At 41.9% G+C, this 23,007-nt stretch overlaps 1 protein-coding gene and 1 non-coding gene across 13 annotated transcripts in view; one reads left to right on the top strand and one right to left on the bottom strand.

Moving 5' to 3' along the window:
- The window catches only part of SEMA6D (semaphorin 6D), a 643,846-nt gene that overhangs the window by 13,493 nt on the left and 607,346 nt on the right, over window positions 1-23,007 (bottom strand). For 11 of the 12 annotated variants that reach the window (XM_027554088.1, XM_027554093.1, XM_027554095.1 and 8 more), the window contains 5 exons: window positions 1,563-1,726; window positions 1,058-1,169; window positions 433-493; window positions 260-322; window positions 50-151 (listed from right to left, as the gene is read on the bottom strand). In XM_027554088.1, the coding sequence (XP_027409889.1) occupies window positions 50-151; window positions 260-322; window positions 433-493; window positions 1,058-1,169; window positions 1,563-1,671 (447 nt within the window). In that variant the 5' untranslated portion in view covers window positions 1,672-1,726. Of the gene's footprint in view, window positions 1-49; window positions 152-259; window positions 323-432; window positions 494-1,057; window positions 1,170-1,562; window positions 1,727-20,006; window positions 20,030-23,007 lie in introns of those variants that run through there. The other variant, XM_027554089.1, reaches the window with a different exon arrangement.
- Window positions 20,836-20,907, top strand: TRNAH-AUG. The gene has a single exon. It is a non-coding gene; the product is annotated as a tRNA-His (tRNA).

A 23,007-nucleotide genomic window follows, 5' to 3' on the forward strand; every position in this document is an offset into this window, starting at 1 on the left:
GAGGAAGAAGAATTGATTAAAAACAGCACACTGTATAAAATATACTTACCTTATAGTATCTACACATGGGATTAAACGCATTGGTGCCACAAACAAAAACCATCTCATCGTTTCTTGGAACAAATACTTTAATAAAGTTGTGGCATTCATCCTAAAGAAAGTAACAACGACACTACCATTAGACATTCCATGTGCCTACATCGTGGGCTCAAGCCACCATACAGACTCAATCTAGTGATCATATATTTCTTTTACTTACTTTATGCTTGCCTTTCATAGCACAGTTTTCTCGATCCTGTTGTCTTGACCGCCATGTCAGTTTCTGTATCAATCGAGCAAAACCAAAGTTCAATATTTTAAATATTGAGGGGAGAGGGACATTACCCAAGTTCTAAGGGAATGCAAATAAATTTGCCAACTACAGTTGCTCACCTTGTTTGGTATTACTTCTGTTTTGGGGATTTCATTTAAGTTTACTGTATAAACTTGATCCCTGTTGGAAACAAGGCAGTAAGTCATATCATGTGAATACATAAAAATGTTAAGCTGCTTCTTATTTTATTTTTACAGAGCTGCTTTTATTGTGTTTTAGAGATCATTTGGATTTTCTCTGTCTCCAACAAAGTCAACAAAGAGTACTTTTTCATTAGTGAGATGCTTTTATATATCACTGTGGTTAGGGAGTGAAGAAAGTCCTTTTCTTCAGGCATGGGTCAAATGACTACTCAGTATTAGCATAGACATACTTTCAATATTTACTTGAATAATTCCAAGTTAAAAAAAGACTAAAGAAAAAAATTTTTTTTTTTCTCCTGCTGCTTTAGGAATAAAGAATGGTGTCTGATTTCTTGACTGCAGTAATAAAACGGGACTGCTGAAGGCTTTTGCTGTATTTTGTTCCTGGTACACAACGCTGACTCTTCTCAAGTGAGTATTTTTGGCTACTTGCAATTTTTGATCACAATCACATATTAGTTTTTCATGAACTAGACACATTAATGCAAGCACCACAAGAGAAAAGAATTTTAATCTAATAAACCAACGAGGGGAAAATTACCTGCCAGCAATATAAAGTGTGTCTCGAATTTTCAACATCAGCTGAAAGTCCAGCCTGTGCTGTGATTCATTGCCTGAAGGACGTCCTCTAAAAACCGGATATTGCCTTGAATCTGCAAGTAAAAACGGGCTAAACCATCAGTCAGGATTACGGAGCTGAAGAATCGATATACAGCATTGATTAGCTGTATATACTAGTTGTAGAAGGGTTTTAACTAAATTCTTTTCTTAAGGTCTTGAATATGAATGAATAAGAGATGGTGAGTATCACCAAATGGTCTTTTTCTTTTTAACTGAAAACATATAACCTATATATAGGTTGCTTTAGAAAAGTGCCTAACTAAATTGTCCCATTTTCTTCAGACACTAGGAAATGATTATGGATAAATGAGGATGTAAAACATTTTAAAGACATAAAATCCTCTTTCTAAAAATGAATATGCTTAGAAAATTAAAACCAAAACAACCCTTCCTTCTTAGAAAAGAGTATTCTTTAGATTACTTACAGTGATAGTCAACAGTATTAAGGGGTTCATCATCTTCAGGAAAGCTGACTGCCCTCAACTGGGAAATCAGTAGCAGCAGCATGTAGGCACAGAGCAGGAAGAACCTCATGGTTGGGCCAACGTGAAGGCAGAGCAGCCCCTCCTCAGAGAGTCCACTTAGCTACCTGGAAAACAGAACGAGTGTGGAAAGATCTCTGCTGTGATCGAAGAGCTTTGCCATTTGTAATCAGTTCAGTTTCCGTCATGAGCTCTCTCCAGCGTCCCCCTCCCATCAGAAAGATGGCAGTGGTGGAGGAGACACCTCTGAAAACACAGGCCAAAGGCGGCATTCTGCCAAGTTTGATTAAAGCATCTGGTGAACATACTGAATTTTTAGGCCCATTTGCAAGAGTTTTTGAGGTAACTACGTATGTCATCACAGCAAAATCACCAGAACCACAAACAGAAATGCTGGCTGCTGACTTGGCAAGAAGATGGGCAAAGTTGGGATTAGAATTTTAATTAAATGCCAATCTGCCTCCCTTCCCCCATCCCTGAAATAAATCCAGTACAGCTTGTCTCTGCCCTCCCCATCCCCCCAAAATGCCCAAGCTGCCTCGAGAGTATCCAAGGAGCTGATGGGCCTGTAGCCCCTCTCAGCCCCTAAAGGCACTGCCAAATTCCCAGCATTATTCAAGCTACCCCCTAAATTCTTAAGTAGAACAGTCCCCTAAGCTTAGAAAGAACAGCATGAAAGCAATGACATGAGTGACCTTGAATCAGGGTGAAAGAGAATGAAAAGAAATGAAATGATTTCACGATCAATCAATCAGGCAAAGCAGGGCAGGGATGACCAGCACAGCTGACACCAGGCCACTGGGGAAGTCTATATTTTTACATGAAAGCATTTGGACACAAACCAATACCCTAAGTATGCCTGTCCTCTTAGCTTTATTAAGCTTTAGAGCCATATGGGGCCTTAGGGACCACCTAGTCCAACCCCCTCATTTTTCAGATAAGAAAACTAAGGCCTGAAAAATTAAGGGACTCACTGAATTTCATGGAACTATTTAGGGCAAGATCAGAGAGTCCAGACTGACATCACCTGAGTCTCTATCCAGATGTTTTTCATCAAATTAGATCATGAAATTAAATGGGTTTTTCTCCTTAGAGAATAGAGCATTACAAAAATAATCTTTGGGGGGTAATGAATATACTCATTACCTTTACTGAAGTGCTGTTTCATAGGTGTAGGTTTATGCTAAATTTTATCAAGTTGTACAGTTATATATGCAGTGTATTGCATGTCAGTATACGAACAAAGCTTATAGCATTTTTTGTACATTATTAGCTGTAATTTTTTAAAATCTTTAAATATTATTAATTAATTACGAAAATAAACTAAGGCCCTGCTGGGACAATGGATATTTTTGTGAAATGGTAAAAGCTCTGCTTCGTAACAGTATCACCCCTTCCTTGACCAAAACTGTAATTTACTGCTATTATACTGTTAGGCTCAGTCTTTTATATCTAAAAACTTTAGCAGGGATCATAAGAATCACTTCAAATTCTTGGGGAGTTCAACCACTCAACTAATACTTACTATATACCTCTTTCATCATCATCTTCTTTTTTTTTTTGCTGTGCCACACAGCATGCGGGATCTTAGTTCCCCAACCAGGGATTGAATCCACACCCCGGCTAGAGTCTTAACAACTGGACTGCCAGGGAAATCCCTTTAATTTTTTTTTGCTTCATCTTCTTAATGTCAAAAACACAGATGCACACACATGCATTCTTTGTAACACTTTCAATATTTATCTTTTTAACCGAAGTAGAAGCCATGTATATATATGCAACATTTGGAATCCTCGTTTTACAAAAGGAGAGAAAAATATTGCAATACAATTTTACTCAATGTACAACTAGTCCAGTAGTAAGTTAACACATTTAAAATGTCCTGAAAATAGTCTGGTGGAATGGAACCTGCAGCATCATCATCTTGTACTTGAGTTGAAAGACTGTAGAACTTGGTCGTGATGGGATTTGGGTTTGAATGGAACTCCACCACCTACTGGCTTATCAACCTGGGAAAGGTTCTTCAATCTCTCTTAGCATTAGCTTATTTATAAGATGTGAATAATACCACCTTCTCCATTGGGTGAAAAAGAACTAAGTGCCTGACACCTACAGATTCTGAGCAAAGTTAATCCTCCTCTCTCTTTTCCTGTAGGACACCATGCATATGACCAAATTGACCTTAACAACATGGGCAGAGTCTGGGGAAAACGCATCCTAAAATATTAAAGCTATTTGGTCACTTGTTTTCCCAAAGGTTTAAAATGCTAAAGTTGTTTTTAGAATAAATTTTACAACTTGAGCCTATTTATCAAACATAGAAAAGAAAGTAAAAAGCAATCACTAATAATCCTACCATCCCAACCCAACAACTATGATGATCTGGTTCTAGTTTTCTTGCCACATGCATATATTTTTCAATCTTCACAGAAGAGAACCTCTTTCAATTACTACTTCTCCTTAAGTGGCATCTCCCTATCTTGCTTTTCCACAGTATTTTGTCAATTTTAAAGACTCTAAAGAAGACATGCTCCAAAATCACTGCAGACAATGATTGTAGCCATGAAATTAAAACATTTATTTGTTCCTTGGAAGGAAACCTATGACAAATATAGACAGAGTATTAAAAAGCAGAGATATCACTTTGTCAACAAAGGTCCATATAGTCAAAGCTATGGTTTTTCCAGTAGTCATTAAGGATGTGCGAGTTGGACCATAAAGGCTGAGAACCCAAGAATTGATGTTTTGGAACTGTAGTGCTAGGGAAGACTCTTGAGAGTCCCTTGGGCTGCAAGGAAATCAAATCAGTCAATCCTAAAGGAAATCAACCCTGAATATTCATTTTAAGGACTGATGCTAAAGCTGAAGCTCCAATACTTTGGCCACCTGATGAGAAGAGCTGATTCATTGGAAACGACCCTGATGCTGGGAAAGATTGAAGGCAAAAGGAGAAGAGGACAGCAGAGGATGAGATAGTTAGATAGTATCACTGACTCAATGGACAAGAGTTTGAACAAACTATGGGAGATAGTGAAGGACAGGGAAGCCTGGCATGCTGTAGTCCATGGGGTTACAAAGAGTTGGACACGACTGTGTGACTGAACAACAATATACATTTATATATACATGCGTGCGTGTGTGCTCAGTCATGTCTGATTCTTTGTGACCCCTTGGACTGTAGCCTGCCAAGGTCCTCTATCCATGGGATTTTCCAGGCAAGAACACGACAGTGGGCTGCCATTTCTACCTCCAGGAGGTCCTTCCAACCCAGGGATCAAATGCACATCTCCTATGTCTTCTGCTGCACTGGCAGATTCTTTCCCACTGTGCCACCTGGGACACTGTGTGTACTCAGCTATAAAAACGAAACAATGCCATTTGCAGCAAAATGAATGGACCTAGAGATTACATACTAAGTGAAGTAAGCCATAGAGAAAAACAAGTATGATATTGCTTATATGCGGAATATATAAAAATGATACAAACGAACTTATTTAGAAAACAGAAATAGACCCACAGACAGAGAAAACAAACTTATGGTTACCAAAAGGGAAAGGAGGGTAGGGATAAGTTAAGAGTTTGGGATTAACATACACACACTAATATATATGAAATAGATAAAACAGATAAGCAATAAGAACTTACTATATAGCACAGGAAATTATACTCAATATTTTGTAATAACCTATGAGGGAAAATAGTCTGAAAAGGAATATATATATGTGTGTGTGTGTGTGTGTGTCTATAACTGAAACACTTTGCTGTATACCTGAAACTAACACAACACTATAAATCAACTATATTCCAAAAAAAAAAAAAGAGACCCTGGATATATAAAAATATAAAAATATGAACTGTTGCCCTAGGAATTAAGTTCTGCTAGGACATCAATACCACACTGGATGTTTCTGCTGGGTATCAGATGGAAAAATGAGAAACACTAATGAATCCTAAAGAAACATAGAAACATTTGCCTGAACACAAGATAATTCTGTGAATCTTTGTCCACTGGGACAGGTAACTGAACAGTTCCCATCATGTGGGCAGAGCTTCCATGCCCCAGACAGCAAGGCAGGGAGGGGCACTCACCAGGAAGAGTGTCTTTTACAGCTGTAATTCCAGCATTGAGATGAGGATGGAATCACTGCTGACTCACTGGCAAGCACCGAGCTGCTGGCTGAGCCATCATTTCCTATAACTCATTCAACTGACACTGCAGAAAGCAATTTCTCGCTATACCCTGTTCTCCACCAATCTCATCTTCCAAAAATAAAACCCCACTGCTAATTACTTCCTGTCCCTGCCTAAAGCTGTATTTAAAAAACTACTTTCAGATTTGCCATAGAAATTATAAATGGAAATATTTAATGTGAAATACATATCAAAGCAAAGCTGAGTAGGGAAGGAAAGAATTTGGAAATACCTGAGAAAAATGGACCAACAAGGAGATTTATTTGTATGTAAACCATTTAGACTACTTTGTTCTCACCTTATTTAAGGAAATATTTAATCTCAGGGTTCCAGGGCTAGTGAGACTATCAAACCAATTATGTGGAATGAAGGCAAGACATGAGGCAGGATGAGATGTTGGTAAAGAACATAGACTTTGAGGTTAGAAAGATCTGAGTTTTGTTTTACTTTTTTTAGAGTTTATTTACTTGGCTGCGCAGGGTCTTCGTTTCACCATGTGGGATCTTCAGTCTTTGCTGCAGCGTGCAGCATCTTCCAGCTGCAGCATATGAACAATTAGTTGTGGTGTGTAGGATTTCATTCCCTGACCAGGGATCAAACACTGGGCCCCTGCATTGCAAATTCGGAGTCTTAACCACTGAGCCACCAAAGAAGTCCCAGAAAGATCTGAGTTTAAACTTGCTTGTGCCATTTACTTCCTGGCTCTGAGACCTTATTTAAGGAGACTTAACCTCTTTAAGCCTCAGTTTCTTCAAGTGTAAAATATGAATAATTACCTTTACTACCTCACAGGTTCTTCTGAGAATCTATACAAAACAACTAACACAGAATCTGGTCCATAGTAAATCTCTAGTAAATTTTAGTGAATATTATCATGACTATTATTGTTACATCTTATGAGGCAAAAGGAAAAAGTGTTTATTCTTTAATTTTGTATAACTACCTACAACTGTCTTATGTACATCATCATAACAATAATAGAGGTATTGGAGAAGGCAATGGCACCCCACTCCAGTACTCTTGCCTGGAAAACCCATGGACGGAGGAGCCTGGTGGGCTGCAGTCCATGGGGTCGCGAAGAGTCAGACACAACTGAGAGACTTCACTTTCACTTTTCACTTTCATGCATTAGAAAAGGAAATGGCAACCCACTCCAGTGTTCTTGCCTGGAGAATCTGAGGGATGGGAGAGCCTGGTGGGTTCCATCTACGGGGTCGCACAGAGTCAGACATGACTGAAGTGACTTAGCAGTAGAAGATAAGGTACAGCTTCACAGGCACAGATGCCTCCAAGGAGGAGGAGGGAACCACATTTCTAATGTGTACGTTTATAGTAAAGTACCTACTTACATGAGGTCATTCCTCTCAGTGAGAGAGCAGGGGTACTTGAGTAAGTACAGCTTGGACTTTCTTACATGGGGTTCCCCTTACACTCCTGATTTTAAGCTTAAATATAAAGACAAAAGCTCTTTAAAGGAGTTCAGAGTTGCCAAGATAGCCAGGGTTTGAAATGATAGGATTTAGGAGAAAAGGGAAGTACAAGGAAATGAGCCCCACACTCAGCAGTTGAGTTCACATTATGGGGTTTGCTAGTTATTAAATTATATAAAGGTGTGAATGTAGTTATAATGAAATGCCAGATTTTTGGCAGTCTCAATTTAGGACCCACCAACAAGGCGGGGGGACAGGGGTCCTAGAAATATTCAAAGCCTTTCATTTGGACCTCTGAAAATTATAGTATAGATCTTTAGAGACTGATCAAGCCTTATAAAAACTCACTAAGTCTGGACTGGATGAATGTAAATTCCTCTCCCTCTAGCTATTTACAGAAAAGATAATCACCCAGAGACTATAATTTTTTACACAAAGTGCTCATTCCAAAAGAAATGACAAGACATTTCAAGAACTAAGAGAGAAAAAAGACAACAGAAAATAAGACTCAGGTACTAGAATTCTCAGATATAGTTTTAAAAGCTATGTTTATTTTGTCCAAAAAAAAAAAAAAAAAAAAGATGACAAGATGAAGAATTTCACCAGCTCCCTAGAATCTACTGAAAAAGAATTATTAAACAGAAATTCTCCATCTAAAAAGCACAGAATTACAGCTTTTTGATAGATGTCTTTAGCAACATATTTCTTACAGCTGAAGAAAAGATTAGTGAACTGGAGATGCATTAGTAGAAATGATCAGACAGAAACACAGACAGCAAAAAAGTTGGAAAAAACAGACCAATGAGTAAGAGATACATAAGATCTTGTGAAAAGATGTTATATACGGGAATCCCTGAGAGTGAGGAGAGAAAAATGAATAGAATCAAAATGTGACAAGATAATGGCCGCAAAGTTGATGAAAGACAATATGACACCTATTAAAGGAGTTCTGAGAACTTATAAACACAAAGAAAAAACACACGCATATCCATCATAGTCAAGATGCTAAAAATAAACATTTTAAAAATGTTAAAAGCTAAGATATTTTACTCTCAAGAAGCAAGAATACTGACAGCTGACTTATCAATAGAAATGATGGAATCCAGTAGACCACAGAATGACGTTTTTAAGTGCTGAAGGAAAATACGTTTCCAGCCTAAAATCTTATAATCAGTGAAAATGTGCTTCAAAAATGAAGCGAGATAAGATGTTTATGACAAGCAAAAACCGAGAGATTTATTGTGTAACAGACACAAAATAAAAGAAATACTGAAAGGAAGTTCTTTAAGTACTTAACCTTAAATTTTTCTTCGAAATTTATAAGGTTGGTTAATACAGGTTCTTTTACGGTTAAAGCATAGTGGCCATATTTGGAATTAATGAATCCCAGACAGAGAAACTGATCTATAGTCTATCTCCCATAAAACTATATTAATTCAAAGGAAATGAGAATTCAGAAATAGAGCAGGCCTACTTAATTTTCTCCCCAGTCCAAAGAATTAAAAAAAAAAAAAAACCCACGCTGATTTTAGATCCCTGGCTCTCTTCTGGAAATGCTCCTTCTCAAACAGGAGCTGCTTAGACTCATACTCCCCCAACCTCAGGATCTGAAAGGGGAGTTGCTTCTTCCCAGTTTCCCAGTGCCTTTGGGAAACCTTGGGAAGACCCATACAAATCAATCTGGAGACCTTGAGCTTCTAGCCTTTTACAAAAAAATCTTTTGCTTATTGAGGTTCTTTCCCTCCTCCTTTCTTTTAGCTAATAACTTTCCAGTCACTTTCTCTAAGAAAAACATTTCAAAGACTTTAGCAGTCCTGGTCCATGGTTCCACTCTCAGACTTGCTATTAGTTATAGATTCTTCATCCCCCAGATCACGAAGTCAAGCATTACATGCTTTGATCCCAAACTTTTGTCCTTCTAGCTTGCTTATCTGACTGCTTTCACCATGACAACACTTTCTTCTCATCAGGGCCTTGAGGCCACTTTCTTCTCATCCATTATCCATCCCCAGTCTTGACACTTTATCCATCTTACATGTGATATTCAGTAGTCAATCACTTCAACAACACTTTTGCCTGGACTCTAAACTCCCTCATCCTTTGTTTCTGTGTCAGAGGTTCTCACAAAGTTTCTACTGTGGATGAACTCAGCCTTCTGCACCTGTTCCAGAGCAGCTGAGCAATGAAGTCAACCACAGTTTATGGTAATTTGGTACGTACTAATGTCATAGTTATAAAACTGTGGGGTCCACTATTTTTCTACTAGATTTGCCCACATCCCGAATCAGTAAGTTTAAACTTTCCCCTTTCTCCTCAAGGCCCTTATCTCTTCTCCCTCCTCACTCTATAAATTCTTCCCTCCTACCTGGAAGCTACTTCACCTAGAAAATAAAGCCTTAAGATAAGAACATCCTTATTCCTTCCCCCTTCCTATTACCAAGAATATCAACCTATATGATTCTTCCTCTAGTTTTCCTCCTTTTCTCTTGCTTTAAGAGGATTTCACTCCCCAACTCCTCTCCATGTGCCTTAAATCCAATCCCTGCTGTTTTCCCTGGAACAGAAAAAACAAACAAACAAACATGGATTATGTTTTTCTCTACTGGCATATTCTATAATTTTTTATTGCATAAAAACTATCCATCAGCACTTAAATTTGCTCAAACCGCTCTCATCTCAAAAAAAAAGAAGGTGAAAAAGCTCCATGACCTCAGATCTCTCTCCAGCCGCAACTTACCTCTTTCCTTCCATTCACGGACACTGACAAAAGGTTCTTCATTCTCACTGTCATTATCTCTGCACCCTCCACTCTGCTTTCTCCTTCCTCTGTTCTAGCTCCTCTCTCCATAGTTCCTTTCTAAAAACACTGATGACCTCCAGGTAGCTCAACACAATGGATGGTTTCTAGCTCTATGTCATGGGATCCCTCAGTAACCTAAAACACAGATGATGGTCCACAGCTTTTTCAAGCCCTGGGGATCCTTCCCTTCCCTTCTGCCACATTCTTCTGACCTTTTTACCTACTTTCTGGCTACCCCTTGTTTGTTTCCCATTCATTCTGTAGATGAAGTGAGATGAGGTTTTCAGAATATAAATCCCATCACAGAATTTCATAATCCTCCAGGAACTTCTTATTACTCCTAGGACAAAGTCCAAATCTCTGCCATGAGGCTTTTCCTGATCTGAGTCCTGGCTCCCTCTCCAGCCTTATCTCAAGCCTCTCTCCCTCTTTGCTTGTGTTTCTACCACCTGACCCCGGAATGTGTCAGGTGCTACCTAAATGCCACCAAGTCTTTGCTCCTCTCTCCCTCTGGATGGCCTTTCCTGCCTCCCATCCTTGACCTAATTAAGTCCTCCTAATTTTTTCAGAGCTTGGGGAAGAGTTTTCCCAGTCCCTTGGGGCAAGCATGTCTCACAGTTGTCAACATTGACACAACTGTGAATAAAGTGTAAAGGAAGCAAGAAACAAAAGAACTAATCGTGTGCCCTGAATACCACGAGCTCTGGTAAATCTCTCAGGGCAAGATTAGCATTTTGGATTTCTGTCTGATTTAGATTTATTTAATACTGTTAAAACAACAACGAGAGCAGCAAACCCAGGGAGGACAGGCACCCCGGGTTCTGTTCCCAAACAGCATTTATTCTTTTATTTGAGAGTGCTGTGAACAGCAGGAGAGAACAGGGGTGGACCCGAGGCTGCAGCATAAGGGGTACCATTCATTCCACAGTCTGTGAAATTCCAGGGGGCACTGTCCACATGGCAGTCGATGAGAAAGACGGCCCGCGGAGTTACAGGAGTTATGTCTATGGCTTGACAGCCTCACATGACAAAACGGAAAAGGAGCAATGGGTTTAAGAAGACTGAAAAAGAGCGAAGAGAAGAAAGTTAATTGCTATTCCTTGGAGTCTACCAACACACAGAGGGTTGTAATTGAAGGTCAATTACAAAAGAGAAGTTTATGTTTATAGAGCACTCACATTTCTAGATTCTAGGCAGTTCATTCTGTGTAGGGCTATGGATTTTAATTGGTGCTCAACATCAGTATTTAATGAGAATGGTATGGCAGCCAGGCTGACAGCATAACCTCTGGAGTATAAGAAGATGAGAAGAAGGGATGATGACACGGATTTCAGAAGACCTCTAAGCAGAGTTAGGGGTTCTCTGGGTCCTTCTGAGCAGCGTAGGTAGCTTCTTACATCCAGGCTCATTTAGTGATTCTTGACTGATAGAGTCTCTCGGGAGAGCATTAGCTCTCTCACTTAAGAAATTCTCAATTGACATTCCACCCCATAGCCACCCACTCCTCTTCTGCACAAGGGCTTTGGGACCATGCACCAGGTATGAATAAATGTCTTCCCTGACCCTGGGGCATGAAGAGACGTCTGAAAGCCCCCTGACTTCGAGAGATGGTTCCTCCCTGTACTGTTATGTTAATGACACTTTATAATTAACAACTTACAACACTGCCCCCTGGCACGCTGAGGAAATGGCAAAGCAGCTCTCTGACACCGCCCCCCACCCCCAACACAGATGAAGCCCTGCAGACATGTCAGAATCTAGAAGGATGTGCCTTCTGATGGAGCAGGGAAGAGTCGGTCTGGAGGACTGGAAGCTTGGGACTGGAAGGCGCATCAGGGCTGCTTCTCCCATGGACACCAGCAGCGGGGGCGGAAAGGGACCAGGCACCAGGTCACTTCACTTTGGGGGCTTGAGTTTCTTCATGTAATAAAAGGTAGGTACATTCCAAGTGTAGGAGCACTTTTTCTCAGTCTGTGAGCTCCTTCTGGGGTTGGAGGGCAGATTCTAACTTTCCTGCCTGCTCAGTTAAACATCCTGGTGACTTTTTCTCAGTCTGTGAGCTCCTTCTGGGGTTGGAGGGCAGATTCTAACTTTCCTGGCTGCTCAGTTAAACATCCTGGTGTAACACCCACTGCTCCACATGGCCTTTCCCTGTCACATACCAGCATTTCAAGTGACTCCATCGCAAACTGGGTCCCCCTGATCCTAAGGCTGCCTCCATTACCTCCCCGTCTCTCACCCCCTCTCCAGTCAAACTTCTATGATAAGAAGTCTGAGCTCACTGTCTCCCTTTTCTTACTTTTTATTAAAATTTTAATCCCCCCCCCAGTCTAACTTCAACTCTTGCCCATCAGCTACCATATGGTCAAATCCAAGTCAATTCTCATTTTAAATCTTCTTTCATCTCCCTGAAATATTCAGTCATGTTGGTCCCTCCATCAGATCTTGAAAGTGGACCTCTGGATTTCCTAGTTAACTCCTCATTTCTCTAGCTACTCCATTTCAGCAACCTTCCCAAACTTGTCCAAACGTGCCCACCCTTAGATGTGGTTCTTCATGACTCCAACTGGCTCTTTGGAGATTCACCCACATCACACCCACCTTCTTCACTACCAGCAGTTAACTGATGAATTCTCAACTCCATGTGCCCAGCAGAGACCATACTCCTCAGCTCCAGATCCAGTTGTGCAACTCTCCTGCTAGATATTTTGGCTTATAAAATATAGGCAACTTAAATTTGGAAGGTGCAAGCCTGAAATTCAGGTACTGTGCCTTGACTTATACTCTTGTTAAATTCCCTACAGAGGGCAGGCTCTGAGCTTCAAATGCTTGGGTTCAGATTCATGCATTATCACTTATCAGCAATGTGACCCTGGGTGTGCTACTTTACCTCTCCAAGTCTCAAGTTTTCATGCCTAAAATGAAGATAATTTAGCACTAACATTACAATGATTCAATGAAATAATCTACTCAAAGCACAAAGCTAAATCTCTTGTACTTGGTATAGATGCAACAATTACAACTATTATTGTTGCAATTACTGTTACAACAATTGTTGTTGTTATTTGTATTTCAACATCCTACTTGGTCACTGAAGCCTTAAACCTGGGAGTCACCCTACATCTCCCCTGCCCCACCATCCCATTTTCAACCTGTCAGTACATCCTATTGATTCTCTCTTTTCAACATTCTAGAATCCACTCTGGACTGGTTTCTGCCCTTCTAGACTTCTAGTTGAGTCTCCACAAAGCCACCAGAATAATCTTCTCAAAGTACAAATAGCATCATGTTAATTCCTTGTCTAAAAACTATTTTATGGCTCCTGAAGGCCTATATAATAAAGTCCAAATTCATTTCCAAGATGTACAAGGTCCTCCACAATCTGATTCTTGCTAGCCACTCTGTTTAAGCTTTAGATGCTTCCCAACCTTGATCCTAAAGTAGTGTCTTCTACACACACTGTTCTCCCTCAAAAGCTCTTCCTGAAAATTGTCTACTTACCAGCTCAAAATGTCCCTGGCCTTTGCCACTTTCCCATTCTTCCCATACTCCAAATCCCTCTCTCCCCAGGCTCCTCTGTTTCCCTCAGGATGACTAATCATATGATACTGCGTAAATACTTCTAACACAGAACTTACCACTCATCATGTTACTTATTTCCACATTTTCCCTACTAAACCAGGACTGCTTGAGAAAGAGTACATTGTACTCATCCTGTTTATCCTTTGCATCAGGCACAGAGCCTGGCATGTAAGGAAGTCTTCAATGAGTATGTAACGGATAGAAGAAAAAATAGACAAAGGCTGCACATGTGATTGACTTAGCCGTGATGGCACAGGTGCCTTGGCTTGAATGCTTTGCCACCATTGCCACAAACACCAAGTCTTGTGTCTACTACTTTCCTCTGACAGCACTGGTACATAAGCCTCAACAGCCCCGGGCACTTCTAGGTGCTCCAAAACCAACAGGTTCTTACTAATGGCAACAGATGCCTCTTTTCACACCTTCGCATCATTAACAAACTGCTCTTTAATCCAGGAGGGATGGGCAACACAGGCCAAGACAAGTGATTTCTGTCACCGCCCTCCTACCCCCACACTGAAATTCCTCCTCATTTTACAGTCTTCTAGTACAAGAAAAGGAAAGCAGAGCTATTCCTGAGATTAAAGAGCAGGGCATACAGAGGCAGAAAAGGAAGTCTATTTGACTCCCCACTACCCAACAAGCAAAAATAAAATAAAAACCAGCCTGCCTAATGGCTGCCTGATGCTAGAGACTCTGCAACGGGAAATTCTTTTCTTTGGCTGACAGCCTTTTTTCCAGGTATAAAGTATGTAGAGCTAGAGAGTAACATAAGCCAGAAATCAGTATGAATACATTTATAAGATCTTTCCTTGGGGCTAGATTCTGATAGAAGAGAAAGGTGGCAGCAGACACCGCAGAAGGCAGGAAAGGGCACCCTGCGGGGTATGGAAGCCTGTTGTGTTCTTTATTAATGCCTTGCTTTTATAATCAATGTCTTCCTCAAAGCTGGGTCAGTTTTGTTTATTTTAATTATATTCTACATGCATGAGGAAAGCTGGCTATTTAAAGAAGTTTTCTGAAAATTAAAGTAGCTCTTATGTAAGATTTTCCCTTTAAGCCTAGGTTTTCTTAAAGCAAAGCATAACAATATCTCCATCAGTAATGCTTCTGGTTAAATATTAATAATTCAAAAAGGAATAGCACTTAAAAGGAATTGAGCAGGAAGGGACAGAAAACAGGATCTAACCTGTCTCTGCCAAATTCTAAGCAAATCTGATCAGGAATCCCAGAATTCAACCGCTGATCAGAACCATGGCTCTGGGGAGCATAATTCCAGTGACAACTTGCCTGCAAGATCTTGCCTGTCCGTCCTAACTCAAATTGGGTAACATTTTTAAAGCTAAACCACTCCAGAAACAATCTTCATTTAAAGTGAAAATAACACAAGAAACGAATGAGAGGATGAGCCCCAATCTAAGCAGAGACTATCTGCTAACCAGGCAGACGACAAACCACATCAACTTCTTAAGAGATCAGGTGAACTAGCTTTGTGAAAATACAAAACACAGGAATCATCTACAATTGAAAAGAGAGAGAAAGCAGAAGGTTGCTGTGGCCGAAATGAACACAATTGTGTGTCCTTTCTTCAAGGAGGACCACAAGGCTTCTAAGGCTGACTAGTGGCAAGAGACATGAAAAGCTTTTCCTTTGTTATCTCCTCCAAATGTGTGGTCCCAGCCCGACTTGGCTGTTCCCCTTTGGCCTCCACGAAAGGAACCATTCTAGACAAAGGAAGGGCTCAGGGTTCCAAGGGATGACTGAGATGCCAAGGGACTCAGCCTGTCTTCAGAACATTGGCTTCTTCTAGCAGCTGACCTGCTGAGGCTGCCGTATGGCCTGAGCCATGACATTCAGTTCAGTATAATAGGGTCTGGGCCTGTGCCTGGTTCTTCCCTCCAGGCTGAGATGACAGAAGTAGAGCATGTTTGCTCTGATTCTACTGGCATGTCTGATGCTGCCTCTATGGAGACATAGCTTTCAGTTTCCTCCACAGTGCCTCTTTCTTTTTTTGTTTTTTTTAGGATTTTCAAAGGACGTGAAAAATACCCAGACAAGGAAGGATTGAGGATGGGTTACTGCTCCTATTCCTAGGAAAGAATGAAAAGATAAATTAAGGGACTTAAGGTCCAGGAGTCGTGAAACTAGTGTAGAACCCAGATGTCACTGAAGTCTAGTGATCTACATTGCTCAGCCCTGCCCATGGCAGGGATTCACTCTAACATGAAGAAGCTCAGGTCTTCCTGTTTCATCTTCTGCAAGGCCCCTCACCAGAGGTTCCTAGGTGATGTCATGACTTAAAACAGTTGCTGAAGGGTTTATAGAAGGGTTAAACTTAACAACCAAGAGAAAGAAAAGTGCACTTTAAACTTATTTGTAAAGCCAAAAATTCCTGATCCAAGCACTATGGCTTCCAGATGCCTTTGTATCTGCCCTCCTATTTGAAAACAGTTAACAGCTGCTTGTCTATGAGAAATGTAGAGAATGATTATTAACTGTTCAGAAGGATCTAAAGCATAGCACTACTATTATCTGTATTCCATTCAAGAACTGTGACTTGTTTTTAAAAATCCACTTCCTGGGTGAAAAGTACGCGGTTCTCTGCTACTGTTGCAATTTCCTGTTAGTTTATAATCGGTTCAGAACAACTTCTAAAAAATGTTCTTTTGTTCTACTGATGCAAATTAAGTCTTCAGTGAGGGTTCAGCCAGCAGTCCTGGACTAATAAATGGCCCAAGTGAATTTTATGGCCAGAGAAATCTCTGTGAGGGCTCAGTCAGGGCCAGAGTCAGTTTACCTGGGAGTCACCTGGAGCCCTTCGTCTGGGCTCTGAATCTATGAGCTTTAGAAACCTCTGTGTTCACAGAAGCAAAATGGGAGTCTATGTAAATTGATGCCAATTTTTGATTTTTACCAAATCGATTCAACACCCAGAGGGTATGAGCAGTCAGGTCCTTCCTCCTCTGGGCTGGAGCCTGAGTGAGTGCTGAGCAGTGCAGTACCAACTTGCGAACATGACTCTGGAGCCAGAATGCCTAGGGAGGAGATCCAGCTTTGCCACTTAATTAGCCTCGGGCATCGGACACGACTGAGCGACTTCACTTTCACTTTCATGCACTGGAGAAGGAAATGGCAACCCACTCCAGTGTTCTTGCCTGGAGAATCCCAGGGATGGGGGAGCCTGGTGGGCTGCCGTCTATGCGGTCGCACAGTCGGACACGACTGAAGCGACTTAGCAGCAGCAGCAGCAAGCTGCTTAACTGCTCTGTGCTTGTCTCCCTGTGAAGTGGGGAGAATTAGCAGCTCCTCTCAGGGAAAGATGCTGTGAGGACTGGGTGAGGTGCCTAAAGAGGTGAGGTGCCCTGAGCTCCTTTGATCCTGTTCTGTGGTCAGGTGAGTACCAGGAAGGTGCAAGGCTAACCGCACAACCTTGAGGAAGGGCTGTGTGGTTCAAGCTATTGCTGGAGAGAATTATGCCTCAAGTGTTATATGACCTTTATTTACATTTATTCTCACCTCTCCTTATGACTCACCTGAGGGGATGTTAATCTCACCCCAAACATCAAACATATCAAACACACCTGGCGATAACAGGGGCTTGAGAAATCTAGATTCTCCTCTAGGAGCCCAGAGGCCCCACCTCCTCTGGCTTCAGTTTCCTCATCTATAAACAAGGGGTTGGGCTAGAACATGGATGATCCCTAAGGTCCTTCTAAGTCATTAGATTTTATTGATTCTGACTTAGGTGCCTGAGTTGAAAAGGGCTCTTCACCAAAAGGAACAGAATTCCCAATTCACACTTGTAGATTTTTCCTATAGCATTGGCGTTGCCTAGGATACAAAACGCACATGCTCCCTCTGAACCCTGAGACAGGAGAGCTGTGATCGCTGCCTCTGATCTGTAACACCAAACCACAAACGGGCTCTGTAGTACAAACCGACAGATGCGTTCAACACAGAACGCGTCTCCACACATGCTGACGTGTGTGGATCTGGCATTCTGACTCCAAGCCAGATGGAAAGGCAGAGGGTGCATTTTTCCCCCTCACACTCACGTGGTCTGGGAAATATTGCCTTTAGATGCTGATCTCTAGCTTCTGGACCCAGGGGTGAGGTGGTGAGGGCCCTCCCTCTGGTCAAAAAGATCATTTTCAATTTCTTTTTTAAATTGAGGGACATGCTTGTGGGAAGTTCAGGTCACATACGCCAGGAACCACTAAGTTTCTTAGCCCTTCTCTGCGTTCCTAGAGGTACTTGGTAGCTGATCTGCTGGAGGTATTTCACGAACTTCTTCTGTGTATATAGGCAGGGATCAGGAACTCCCAGCTCTCAGTGGCAGTCATCCCAGACCAGAGACCATGGGCCATGGGGCTGTTCGCTTTTATAGCATCCTGCACTTTTTAAAGCAGATATACCTTATCTATTTTTGTCCTTAAAGGTTTAAGACAGAAATTATTATCTCCACTGAACAACATGTCAGCTTCATGAGGACAGAAGTTACATCTGTTCTGTTCTCTGCTTTATCTTTACAACCACAACCACTGTGTTGTATGGTACACAGTATCTACTTACAGAATGTTTGCTGAGTGAGTGAATCAATCTTTATTGTAGAGACCAGGAGATCAAGAACTGCTGCAGGTCAGGCTTCTAGATCATCTGTCTCCAGGCTCATTGCTCTATCACCTCAGTGGCTAATATCAGAGAGGCTCAAAGTGGATTTGCACAGAATAAGAAAACCCAGGTTCCACAGTGACATTCAGTGAATTTACAAGTTGTTGTTCAGTCACTGAACAGAGTTCTCCTGACTCTGCAACGCCATGGACTACGGCACGCCAGGCTTCCCTGTCCTTCATTATCTCCCGGGGTTTGCTCAAATTCATGTCCACTGAGTAGGTGATGCCATCCAACCATCTCATCCTCTGCCACCCCCTTCTCCTTTTGCCTTCAATCTTTCCCAGCATCAGGGTCTTTTCCAATGAACTGGCTCTTTGCATCAGGTCGTTAACGTATTGTAGTTTCAGCTTCAGCATCAGTCCTTCCAGTGAATATTCAGGGTTGATTTCTTTTAGGATTGACTGGCTTGATCTCCTTGCTGTCCAAGGAGCTTACGACTATGAAGACCCAAAAGGTCCAGAGGTCAGCATTTGGATCTCACTTCTCTTAGAGGACACCTCTTTTAGTACCCCATTTCTGGGTGTATGAATTCACTGAATTCTAAAAACAACACTGTTTCTCCTGTCTGTTGGCCTTGCGCATGCTGTGCCTATCACCTCGGGCGCCCTTCTTGTCCTCCCTTTTGCTTCATGGGGTCAGTTTCTAATCAGAGATCACTTCCCACCAGGCTCTCCCCTCTTTTCCTCCACCTGTTGCCCAAACCTGGGCTCGCCTTTTATCAGAGCACATAGCATACAATATGCTATGTACATGATAATAAATATAGATAAATGTATCTATATAGACTATAGAAAATAAAAATAGAATAAATAAACTTCCTTATTTTCTCAATATTCTCTCCCCCCACCCAGCCTCACACTGTGAATTCCTTGAGTGCGAAGACTATGTCCTTTACATCCATAAATATATTCTTAAAAAGTGGCGGGTACATCGTTGTTTTGTTTTTAATTGGAGTATGATTGCTTTACAATGTTGTGTTAGTTTCTGCTGTACAACAGTGAATCCGCCACCTGTATACATATGTCCCCTCCCTCTTGTACCTCCCTCCCACTCCCCCACCACCCCTCTAGGTCATCGCAGAGCACTGAGCTGAGCTCCCTGGGCTATACAGCAGCTTTCCACTAGCTATCTGTTTCACACATGGTATTGTATACTGTCAATATCACTCTCCCAATTGGTCCCATCCTCCCCTTTCCTCACTACGTCCAAGTCTGCATCTCTAGTCCTGCCCTGCAAATAGGCTCATCAGTACCATATAGGTTTTTTTTTTTTTTTAATGTTTATTGATTAGATGAGTTGATAGATGCAACTCTGTATCTTTTGAAGAAAAAAAGAAAACTTACAAAATCTGGGAAGAGCACCTTTCCCACTCATGGTGAACTGCTAGCAATAGGTTACCCCCCGTCACCAAGTAACAGATACACAGCAACACTGAATGATGTTACAGTATGTGGGGAAGGTGGTCTCTTAGATCTGTCCACAGTAAGACTGGGACTTCCACTGATCTTACTATTGCTGGGATAGATATGCAGGACTTTCAATAATGTTCCAGCAATATTCTCTGACCTATTTCCTTTAATGATTAATGCCTTGGACCTGGGGCCCACAGTTCTACCGCTGTCCCAGGCAGCATCCTGGGGAGGTATAGAAAAATAATTGATGCTTTATTCATCCAAACAGGCTGAACACTGTTGAAATTAGCCTGCTTACCTTTGGAGGGAAAAGTGTGGCTGGCGTTCCTTTTTACCATCCACGCTTATCACAAACTCACAGCTCCTTGATAAAAAGGAAAGATTAAAAATTCAGGGGAGATGGAGGGTTGGAGGTCTTTTGTATAAAGGATACAGGGACAAAAGTGGGCTTACAAGGAGATTTAGCAGAGACCTGGTAAGTGGTACTTGGAGAAGAAAGTCAGGAGGGACCTCATAATTTCCTCCAAAGTTGTGTCTACACCAAGCTGGGGGACGGAGAGCTGCCTCTGTCATGCTTTACATGCTAAGGTCCCAGACAGCCCTCAGGGTGGCAGGAAATCAAGGAGCAGCAACCACCAACAGGCATGACCCACAAGCCAAGGGAGATGGGGGCGTTCCTTTCAGAGGTGCCCTAATCCAAAGTTCCCAGGCCCTAAGCTCTGTCTTGAGTGATCCTTTACACCTTCTCTGCTTACTGTGTCTTTTGCAGCATCCAGCCTGCCCAAGGGAGAAGAAATGGAGGCCAGAGGAGCAGAGGGATCCCAGGGCAAGGTTACCACTCACACGTGTCAGATTCTTCAGCCTCCCACGCTCTTAGGCTGGCCCAGTGCTTCTATGGAGGTGAGATAAGGAAGCATCACTGCTGACTAACTGACCATGGTTTTTTAAAGGGACAAGTGAGAAAGTGAGCATAAAAATACTCTGTAGATTGTAAAGGTGCTATACATGTGAAGTAGTAGTGTTATTATCAGTGCTTTATTTAGTTCCAGTCTGCAACAGCATGGTACACTGACATTGCTTCTGCTTTGGTTCAGATGAGTATTATTAACCTTCCTGTTTCCCTGACTTCCCTGGTGGCTCAGATGGTAAAGTGTCTCCCTATGATGCAGGAGACCCAGGTTCGATTCCTGGGTGGGGAAGATCCCCTGGAGAAGGAAATGGCAACCCACTCCAGTACTCTTGCCTGGAAAATCCCATGGACGGAGGAGCCTGGTGGGCTACAGTCCATGGGGTCGCAAAGAGTCAGACACGACTGAGCGACTTCCCCTTCCCCTTCCCTTCCTTCCTTCCCTGGATGCAGCTACTCTGCAAGTTGAGGGCCCTGATGGGCTGCCGACTCTCGTCTCCTGCTGTTCTGTGGACCAGGGACCGTTTCCATGACTTCTCTGATGGCAAGTTCCTACTCATTCCTTAGGACTTTTCACGAGTTTGAACCCTTTTCTGTTTCTTTTTGCAACATTCCATCCATTTTGACTGTGGGTTGACCATGGTAGGAGGTTGCACTGACCATCTACGAGTTTGTCTTTCTAATGAGAGCGAGTTCCTGGAAGGCAGGATCTGAGACTTCTTAGTGGAAATAAGTTCACGGGCCACTACATGAAATATTTCCCATGCCCACTTCTCTAAGAGAGCAGGGCTTGCCTAGTAACATACTCCTTTTTATTTTCATGGGACATACCTGGAGTTCCGAGTAACATGCACATGTTAGAAACTGGAAAAGTGGAGAAGATTCTGAGCACAACAAGCCATGGTTGAATTCTAAGGAAATACTAGGCACTGTGCTAATAAACACTCCTTAGGAAGCTGGTGCTATTTTCCCAAATTTTTAGATAAGAAAATAAAAAGGTAATCTGCCTCAGGTCACAAAACTAAATAGCAGGGCTTAAGTCAGTTGGACTCCAATGTCTGTGGTCTTAATCACGACACCAGAAAAAGATAATGCAGAAGAAATGGAAAGGAGAAGAGAAAGGGGCCTTTTTAATTTATTAAGAAAAGCATAGTCATATTTTTAGCTTGCTTTTATTATTGTTATTTGAAGATGTAAACAGTATTCATGTCTTCTTCTAGTCTAATGACCTAGCAGGTAACTGCAGCAGACAAATAAATAAATACAAGATTTTATGAAACAACAAAATAATAAGAGGACTTTCATGGAGGAAGTGAGCAAAGATCCTGTCTCCCTAAGCCTTGGGAGTTGGTTTCCACCTCTTCTTCCTACCTCCCCTTTTGAAGTGGCTGGGGCCTCTTCCTTACCATCTCTGACCCAGCATCAGAGTCTTCAAGCTGCTTCTGGTGTGTGTGTGAGGTGGGGGGCGAGGTGACAGGGCAGGGGTGCAATGGGGACCCACCTCCAAAATCAGGGAACCTTCTTGTTCAGGTGCTCCTCCCGTGTGGACACAAACTGAGGGTGGAAAGCCCACCAGGTCCCTCTGCTCCTGGGTCTCCAGGGTTAAAGAAAGCTTTCCTTGAGAATCCCTTCCTGGAAATGTCCAGCAGGCCGGGCAGCATGGATGTGGCAGGGAGCACGTAAGAAGGAAAGTCTGAGCCTCTGAAGGCTCGTCTACTTCTTTTCTTTTCTATCATCACTGACCAGTAAGAGAACAGCAGAGAGGAAACTCTTATCCATACTCCATCTCAACCCTGAGAAACGGCTGGAAAAAGGGGGTCAATATGAAGCCCACAGAAGGAGCCATGAGTCAACAGCCCATCTTCTCACTGTGCCTGAGAATAAACACCCTCATACAATTCACTGAGGAAATGGGGTTTAAGGATATTCTGGTTCTACCACCCATTAGCTATGTGACCTTGGAAAACCTACTTTGCCTTGTACCTGTAAAAAATAGAGAACAAGTAGACTATCTTAAAGGACTGTTTAAAGGTTACAGGCTTAATATTCAGAAAACCTTGAAAAGTGTGCAGGCAAATAAGTGGTCTTAGCTATTACGGTTATTGCTGTTAGTATCGTTATTGACATAACTCTGTTTCTGTGTTCCCTGCCCTGTGATAATCTAATCTTTCCTGAAGACCACCTCTGGTGATTTCAGTGTCTTCTATGTTCTAAATTCTCTCTTGGAATCTGCCAGCACATCAGATGCTAAACATTTTACTGGTGTAAATGCACCAAATATACTTAAAGTTGTTATTTTTTTTTTTGAGATGCATCACATATTCAGGCCCACTTCTAATATCTGTCTTAGAAGAAAAGAGCCATGACACAGATGATTAAAAGCCCCGAGACC

Source organism: Bos indicus x Bos taurus, chromosome 10, assembly GCF_003369695.1.
Source record: "Bos indicus x Bos taurus breed Angus x Brahman F1 hybrid chromosome 10, Bos_hybrid_MaternalHap_v2.0, whole genome shotgun sequence".
Lineage (NCBI taxonomy): Eukaryota > Metazoa > Chordata > Mammalia > Artiodactyla > Bovidae > Bos > Bos indicus x Bos taurus.